General features: G+C 37.3%; 1 protein-coding gene across 2 annotated transcripts; it reads right to left on the bottom strand.

The window, feature by feature from the left end:
* Positions 1–1,217: 1,217 nt before the first annotated feature.
* On the bottom strand, positions 1,218–8,412 carry caprin1a (cell cycle associated protein 1a). 2 transcript variants are annotated; one of them, XM_028443248.1, is made up of 16 exons: positions 8,311–8,412; positions 5,945–6,079; positions 5,701–5,763; positions 5,483–5,569; positions 5,067–5,308; positions 4,874–4,956; positions 4,048–4,203; positions 3,911–3,963; positions 3,748–3,831; positions 3,501–3,665; positions 3,254–3,359; positions 3,085–3,146; positions 2,347–2,506; positions 2,048–2,236; positions 1,861–1,967; positions 1,218–1,785 (listed from the first exon to the last, which is right to left on the bottom strand). In XM_028443248.1, exons 2-16 carry the CDS (start codon positions 6,077–6,079, stop codon positions 1,699–1,701), a joined length of 1,779 nt encoding a protein of 592 aa, XP_028299049.1. In that variant the 5' UTR covers positions 8,311–8,412; the 3' UTR covers positions 1,218–1,698. The 2 variants fall into 2 exon arrangements, with proteins under 2 accessions (XP_028299049.1, XP_028299048.1); XM_028443247.1 differs by having other exon boundaries at positions 8,259–8,392.
* Positions 8,413–9,425: the final 1,013 nt, after the last annotated feature.

Here is a 9,425-nt window from a genome sequence, read left to right as displayed (position 1 = left end):
TTTTATAATTAATTTTTTTAGTTAAAAATGACAATCACATTGAATATTACCAGCATCAAAAACATGCAAAATAAGAGAAAAATATACTGAATAATAAAAAACAAAACAAATTACCCACTCAGAGAAAAATACTCAAGTTCACTACAAAATACACGCAAGTAACATACAAAATGGCTTAACAACCAAACGACACCAAAAACATACACTGAGATGAATCATTTAAATAACACACAAAAATGACTAATAAAAACAAACACAAAATGATGACAAATTATCTTGATTAGTACATTAACTTAAAACACAAGGATCAGTTTTACACCAGGTGGGAGATGACTATAAATGATATTAAAAAAACTATAGAAATAAATCTATTCAGGAGACACTAAATACTGTTTCATTCCACCTATTTACAAAATGATGTTCTTTAAAATGTGTTATTACTTATTCATTCCATCATTATGCTCTATAGTTGATTTTAACAGAATTTTGAGCAAAATGTAGTAGTCAGACATAAGGGGGGCTACTTGCACTCCTCCTGCTGCTAACCCAACATCAGCCTGAGAAATCATTCACTCAGCCATAGCCCGGTTACAGACTCAGCACCCGAGTGCATTCATCACTATCTCAGGTGACTTTAATCACGTTAATCTCAATTAAGCAATTTCCCCCTGGGATTAATAAAGGAATTCTAATTCTGAAGTAAGAGAAGGGGGTACTTGAGCCAAAAAAGTGATAAACACTGGTGCGAATCACCAACTAATTCAGTTGTAGATATCTCAGTAACACCAAATACACAAATTCAGTTAAACTGCTAAATTGTTTGGCTGTCATTTTGAACTTCTAATTGTTGTAAGTACTCTCAATTTTTTAAAAATCCTCTAATTTTGCTTAATTATTCCGCAAAATTTCCCCAAATTAGATTAAAAAAAATTGGTCACAAAATCAAGAAAATTTAAAATCATACAGGGACTGATCACTTGGATATTGTCGGTGGCTTACATACTTGAAGTACAAACTAGGGCACAAGAATGATAATCTGTGGCCCATTTGAGATTAAACTGGTCTGTATTTGGCCCCTGAATAAAAATGAGTTATACAGCCCTGTGCTAGAGGCTTTACGAAGATGACTGGACAAGGCTGATGCTAAACTGGTACCAGACCAGTTGCATCCAATGACACCCAAATAATGCATTTATCAGAAAACAGGACCAACAACAGGTAGTAGGACAGAACTTTATTGAAACAGTCTGAACCAATAACATCAGTGTACAAAGTGTTAATGATGCTAGAGGTGACAGCAAGGATAAAAAAAATACTTGATATTAGAGGGTTAAAAAAAAAAAAAAAGTGGCTACAGCACAGGGCAAAACAAATCAGTCATGTAATCAGATGGAAAGTGGCAGGGTATTTTTTGCATTTATTTTGTACAAAAAATAAATTAATGAAATCTTTCAAGTTTACAGGAATATCTATTTGTTGTTTTACATCGCAGACCTAATGACAATGCTATATGTGTTGAAATTTTGTTCAAAAACTTTTGAGAGAATCTTTGATTGACCAGAAGGCTGGGAGTTAAAAAAAAATAAAATAAAGACTACCAATGAGAAACAAAACGTTGATATAAAAGTGAGCTGGGGCAAACATTCAAGAATCCTGAATGTAATGTTCCACATGGTGCATGATGGTCCTTTTGATCTTTTATGATCGCATTGTTTGAGAATTACCTCGAGACAAACCTCGAGGCCCTTGGGCCGCTCCTCGTTTGTAGCCTTGCTGATACCCGTCCTAAAAAACATACAAAATGATTTCACTGAAAGGCCGTCCATACTTGTGATGCACTGCAGAGAAGCACTAACTCACCCGCTGGTAGGTACTGGTGGAGAAGTCCCGGGATGTGTTAAACTGGGTTTGGCCATAACCACTGCTGGGAGCCCCAGAGAAAGGAGGCCTGTATCCTTCATAACCCCCTGGTTCAACAAACCCACAGTTAAACAAGTACTGAGGTCACATTATTAATGGACCTGTGCTATAATTATTTAGTCTGTACCTCTAAATCCATTAGAAGAGCCCCGATATCCATTCATCATACCGCGTGTGCTCCTGGGTCCACCTCTGGGAACAGCCCTGCTATTATAGAAAGCCTGACCAGACTGACCGAATGCTGCCCCTGTGGAGGGATCTTCATGGACAGCTGCTGATGGCATGGCCTGGTCCTGTGACTGGTAACCCCCGACAACTGTACCATCAAAGGAATTAAAGAATTCATCACAAAAACATTCAACAAAATGCACCAAAACTAAATTGTATCTTTTTCCGCTGATCTGTGCATTTGCAATGTTCCCTCACCTGACTGTAACCTTTCCTGTGGTAATTCAGGCGGTTTCACAGGATTCTCTGGCGTGTTGCTGAAGCCCTGACCAAAACCACTAGGAAACTGGCTGGGCTGGTTTAATGGGTCAGCCTGGCCATCAGTAGCAGCAGGTACAGGTGCATTCATGTTAAATACCTGGAAAAGGAAAAGACGTTTTTTTTTTCTGTTCTCCTTAAAAAAACTATTATGATCAACATTTCCATCGATGGTTTGTACAACTTGATACATGTGTAGTCTGTGTAGTCACGCATCAATATACAAAACATATAGAGCTTAAAATAAGTGATTTAGTCATCATTAACCTTCTCAAATTGTTATGTTTACTTTGGTCAACAACTCCCTTTTACACAAACAGAAAATAGAGACTACATTTGAAACTGATTATCTATAAATATCTGAAAGTTTGACTAATCAGAGGAAAGTTCTGCCTAATAAGCAGAACAAACCATAACAATTGACGTCCACCACATAACAGGCACTTTCCACTTCATAAAAATGAGTCCAACTCCTAATAATACGTATCAGAGGTAATTATGTATTTACAATTAGAACAGGATGTGCCTTTAATTGTGGCAGGTGACAAAGTATAGATACATTCCTTGGTATATTTATTCTGTTCATCTGTTGGCTTTTATGGGCTGCAACTACACTGTCAATTAAAAAAAACCTCGATTTTCATTCCAAACTTCTAGTTGAGCTTCCACTCGACTTACTTGTGAGGATTCTTGTGGTCCGGACACCGTGGTCGTTTGTGGAAGTCTGGATTCTGTGTGGACTGAGAGAGATTTTCAAATCTAATTTTATTGATGTTATATATTGAACAAAAAAATGAGAGAAGCTGCAACCAGAAACACACATTGGGATAATGTAACTGGCACCTACTTAAAGGGCCACCCATGGGCTGCAGGTCAACAGACCCAGGCTTCATAGGCTGGGCAGACACTATAGCTGGGTCCAGCACCTGGCCATCAAACTCCAACACCGAGTCCTAGAACACACGACGATTAGTTGGGTCATGAACTACATTTAGGGACAAGATAATACAAGAAAAGTCAAAACTAGGTCAAGACTCAATATGGAGCGCAACAGTTGTCATATTGACAGAAGTGGGGAGCACAGGGCCGTTCACCTGCATGAAGTTGTAAGTCCCTTGCATCTGGGCCATGAGGTCCTGCACCGCCTGCTTCCGAACCACAGGGTCAGTGGCAGGAGGAGGAGGAGAGACTCTGCTCACGGATATGCTTGGTTCTGGTGCCAGCTGGGCCGGAGGCTGGTGCTGAAGGGAATTTACCAGCTATACAGTACGGTAACAGATGATGTTAATGTTTAAAAACAGGCATGGTTATTAATGGCTGTAGTGCAGCATTAATGCAAACCTGAGGCTCCACAGTCCACTCCTCCACTTGGTCTTTGTCTGTACTGTACGCAGTACTTTCTGGAACAAACTGTCTGTTTACAAACTATAGCACAAAACAAAATATGTTACTGAACGATGCACATGACGTATATCAACAAGTGCACAACACTGTAAAATCCCACCTCTGTGGATTCAACTTGAATTGGCTCTGGGTATTTTTCACTCAGCAATTCATCTGGTGAATGAAATAAAAACAATAAAATGTGAGAATTTTTTGTTATCATTTCATAGTTTGATAAAAAGCAGTGATTTTAGTCACCAGGCGCTGACGGCTGCTCCTCAGGTTTGGACTCAGTCACCACAGGCTGATCTTCCTGTTCCTCTTCTTTTTCACATGTTCCGTTTTGATGAGTATGCGCTCGGTCAAAGTAGCCACTCATCAGCACCTTGTCCAGAGTCTCCTTCAGTGATTTGTCTAGAAAAGAAGTGAACAGAAGTAATTCAAACATGAAGTCAGAAAAAAACATCTTCAGTGGGAAGACAATTCTCTCCCTGCGTGAGAGACTAACATCGTAAAGTAAGTCAATGAGTGCATGAAAAATATAACTGACTTCTGCTCTCGTTTAGGCAAACTGATTAAAAACTATTACTGGCACACTTGAAACCATTTTTCTTACATTGATATAGTCTGTGTTGTGTATGACTTTCCTGCCAGAAATCCCTTATATCACATGTCAAACTCAAGGCCAAATTTGGCTCTTTAAAGCTCCCAATTTGGCCCGCAAGATAAAGTAAAAATGACAGCAAAAACATGACTTAATGGGCAAATCACCAACTTATTCAGTAGTAGAAATCACATGATGGAAGTCATTTTTAATGTGAAATCGTTGCAAGTACTGTAGATACAATCTTCCTAAAAATTTTCTCTAAAATTTTCCCAAATTAAATAAAAATTGTTCACAAAATCAAAGAAATTTAAGTGAAGATCCTGCAAGGACTGATATCCATCACCTATTGCTTGTATAACTAGGGCACATGAATGATAAAATTACTTATTTTACCACCTATAGTCTGTGGGACACTTGAGATTAAACTGGTCCGTATTTAGCCCCTGAACCAAAATGAGTTTGGCACCCCTGCCTTACATGTGGTCCCTGCTACTGCCTTGTCCCGGCCCTCGAGCAGCTCCCACAAGTGTATTGAAGCCTCCTCATATTGTCCAGTCAACCTGCAGATTACACAACATGGTTAATCTGCCGTCTCATAATGAACATTACTGTGCGTTTTGTGGAGCAGCACATAACAAAAAAACTATTGAGATGTGAGGCCCCTTTATACCTAATATCATAGTTTCTCTCAGGTCCGGCCAATTTATAGAATTCATCCAGGGACGTGAGGTCGGTATCAGAGAGCAACGATGAGCCTGAGGCATCAGGCTGTTTCAGGTCCTGCCTCACGCTGTCGTCCCCTAACTGGTCCAGTAAATACTGGAGCTCCAAGACGGTCTTTAGCCGCTGCTGTTCTATCTCCTCTCGCTGCAGCTGCTCCCGCCTTGCAGACTTTTTCACAGCTTTTTGAACCTTGGATATAAGCAAGCAATGTGTTGATGCACTTCATTTGATATTCGAGAGAACATAAAACATAACCTTTGCCCTACTCAGGTATATCAGATTGAAATAATGGCAAGAACAACAAAAACACCAGTTAATAACATTTGCTCTTATCCAAATCCAGTAATTTCATGTAGTCCTCACCTCTTGACCCAAAGCCACGAAGCTCTTTTGCAATTCCCGAGCAAACTCCAGATTATTGCCGACCTCTTGATATTTAGTCAAAGCATCCTTCAAAGCCATTATGAAAATAAGACCAGCATTATGGACTCATTACAAAAACACAAGAAGAAAAAAGGCTTTTCCATTGGCATTAGCATAATACTGGTAACAATTAACAAACTGTGTGTCACTGAACTTACCAGCTGATCCTGATTCAGCCTTTCACCTTTATCCTTCTTTGCCTGATAGTCGTCCAGTTTAGACTGAAGACAGATATAAAAACCAAAATAGTCCAAATAAAACAACGCAAAGTGCTTTTCTCATTTATGAATTAACTGGATTTTCATAGCACTTGGTGTTAAAGTCGTCATGAACTATCGGATTACACAAAATAAAACCACATAAATACAATGTTATTTGTAGATAACTAAAGATTAAAGATACCTTTTTCTTCTCCATATTGCGGACTTTCTTTTCGACCACACCAAGAATTTGCTTCATGAGTTCTGACTGACTTCCATTGCCCAGGTCTGGGATAGCGGACTGGACAGCACTGTTGCCAACTGTTGCTGAAGGCATCTGAAGAGAGAACAAAGTCTCCACATTAAAATGTAATCATTTAACATGTCAGCCTCAAAGTAAAGGAATAAAACATGCAACCTAAGGCCCTAACAGGCAGACAATTGGGAAAAGCCTCTTTAGTGAACAAAGCACTAAATCCTTTTTCACGTGAAGCTCATAATTCCTGTTCTTTGGGTAAATGGGACATCAGTGATTCTTGATGAGCCCAAGTCTTTAAAAAAATGTTTATCCTCAGTTAACTGCAAGTTTAAAAACATCAGACAATTTTTTGTTGGTTTAAAAAAAAAGCTGGGATAACAGTTAGTTAGGACATGGGCAACTGGTGGCGTGCTACATGCGGAGGACTCATTCTGTGTTCACATAGGACACGCACAAATTGACTCCAAAGAAATTACAAAATACCCACAAAAACACACAGAAATACACAAAAGATTTTTTTTTTTTTTTTTAAATCTACAAAATGACAATAAAATCTAATAAAAATGACTCCAAAAAAATCCAAAATGATGCAACACTAAACTACAGAAAAAGTACACAGATTAAAAAAAAAAAAAAAAACTACACAAAATCACATAACAGAAAAAACTAAATGACTCTAAAGACACAAAGAAGCAGCAAAAACAAACAAAATGAATCCAAAAAAACACACACAACCCATTTTTTCCTTCCTGTATTAATGCACAGAATGATCATTATTCTAAATGCTGACATTAATATTGATCATGTGGCCCCCTCAGATCAGACAATCACATTTTTGTGGCCCCAGCTGTGATAAGATAACATATGCCTATCTCTGAGTTAGATCATTTAATTAATAGAATGGAGGTTAAATGAAATGCCTAATACTGACAATGTATATTTGTTCAAGGAAATTCTAACTTCTGCAAACTGCCATGACCAATATAGGAATGTTGAAATGTAAAACAGAAGAGGATTCAATGACAAAACAAAAAGATGATATATAAATGAGATGGTGATTTAACACAAACAGACTGAGATACTATGAAAAATGGATATGATGGTTTGTTGATCCCGCAAACACCCATTATCATGTTGTAGTAGTGGAGCTTTAATGAATCTATAATCTATGTTTGAATTCACAATACAAAACATGGGTTTTGATCCCATATTATCAACATGACTCTGTAAAAGATGCAAAAACAAACAAACAAAAACACGGTCGTGGCCAGCTTGTGTTCAACTCGACAAAAAAAAAAAAAAAAAAACTTAAAGTTGTATCTTCAAAAACTTAGAGTCGTATCAATGCTGTGCTGCAGTAATACATCAACAAGAAGTTCACACAACATTTAACGCAGGCCTTCTATGAAAGAACAGTTTCGAAACGTTAGCTCCCTTTAAGAAACCCGTGTTACAAATCTATTGGTGTTCCAGCTGATTGATGCGCCAATGACCGACTAGGTCAGCGTTTACTGTGGTCCCCACGACACCGATACAGACGATATGTCGGTGGTCTCAGAACAACCACTGTCTCCATGTGTTAACCAACAGTTTAACACATTTGGTAAAAAGGTCACAGAACTATCTGTAATGAGTAAGCTAAGACAGCTACCATATACCCACTCATGTAAATACTTTTACATTAATTTATCAGATTCATTACAGCTACAACATTTATTTTTTTAGATTTTGAAACGAATGAATAATCGCGAGTTACAAACCAGAAAACAGTAATGTTAATCTTAATGGTAAAGTTTCAATATCAAGGGAAACTAGTCACCAGTAAGAAGGTAAACCAGCACATTCATTACACCAGCTAATGAACCTGACTGACACCAAACACAAATGATAATGGTAACGTTTGGTTCGAAGCTTTATATTCACACTTGTTCAAACATTCGTTTAGGAGCTAATGTTAGCTTTGGTGGACGAAATCCATTTAGTAAGAGAAACCTGGTCCTAATCTCCAGGTCCCATTGTTAGCTGTTAGCGTGTCCGCTGTGCGGCTGATGTCCTCAATTCACCGCGATGACACCAGAAACAAACCCGTTAATATATGAAGACACGCCATTTATAGTGAGTATGGGTTAAAATCCGTTTATCGACGATGTTTACAGTCAACAGTGAAAAACAAAGAGCAGGGGTCGGAGCGCCGTTACAAGTCGGTGTAGTGCTGTATCTAAAATAAATATTTGTTAAAACAAAACCCTCCTCAGACCTTTATACTCTTTGTCTTCAAAGAGATTTTCTGGGTGAAGTGTAACGCTCACTGTGCAGCGCAGAATTCAGTCCGTTTCTGAGGCTTTCTTGAAGGATGCTCGGCTCACACCGGCTAACAGGCAGCTAGCAGCTAAAAGGACCCCTAGGCTGACTTCAGCACTGCCTGACTGCAATACGAACAAAAAAGGGTAAACAAAATGTGTCCATCAGGAAAAATAAAATAAAAAATAAATTAAAACATATGAATTTCAAAATGTAAAATCTGTCTTCGTATCAAAATACCATTATACAAAATACGATCACTCACAAGAAAGAAAATACAATAAGATATTAAAAAAAAATCTGTCATCTGACAAAAACGTGTAGGAAAAATGGATTTGAAAACTACATTCCTACATAACTGTAAATTTCATGAATCCATTTTTAAATTTTCTTTTGTGAAAGTTGTCTGAAATGATCAGAAAGTGTGAAAATTATTTCACATAACAGAGATCATAATACTGGAATGAAAATATATAAAAAGTGAGAACAGAAATACACGAAATATTAAAAACATCCAAAATGACACAACCCTAAACTACAGGAAAAAGTACACAGATTAACTCCAAAAAAACAATAGAAAATGACAACCAAAATACCAGGAAAACAAACAAAATGACAAAAATAAATTTGGTTTGGAATTAAATTACCAAATGGCGAAAACTAATGCCTCAGCATATTGTTTTTAAAGAAGAAGAAACATAATTTATCACCAACATAATGGTTTCAACATTTTTCTCACATGTAAAAAAAAAAAAAAAAAAAAAAAAAAAAAAAAAACTGTGTGCACACTCCATAATTTGACAAAATTGCATGAAAGTTACCTCATATACCAGAGAGGTTAGTTGTCAAATAAGATAAAATGATGAAGACAGATAAATATGAAATAAATGACTACATAAAAAAGTGAATACAAAAAAGGTTACACAGTATCAATGTAACACAAAGCAGCATAACAAATTCTAAAATCAATGAATTACCATCACTGGTATACAAGTTTATACAATTCTAGTAATTGATGAAGTGACTGCAGGTGTAGCTACAGGTGAAAAGTTGAGAAAACCACATGAGATGATTATTTTTCAAAAGGCTAAACCAAATGTGAAATTCTTCCAGTAGTTGCAAA

Source organism: Gouania willdenowi, chromosome 3 (genome assembly GCF_900634775.1).
Source record: "Gouania willdenowi chromosome 3, fGouWil2.1, whole genome shotgun sequence".
Lineage (NCBI taxonomy): Eukaryota > Metazoa > Chordata > Actinopteri > Blenniiformes > Gobiesocidae > Gouania > Gouania willdenowi.
The sequence above is the reverse complement of the archived record's forward strand: the minus strand, read 5'-3'. Positions and strand labels throughout refer to the sequence as shown.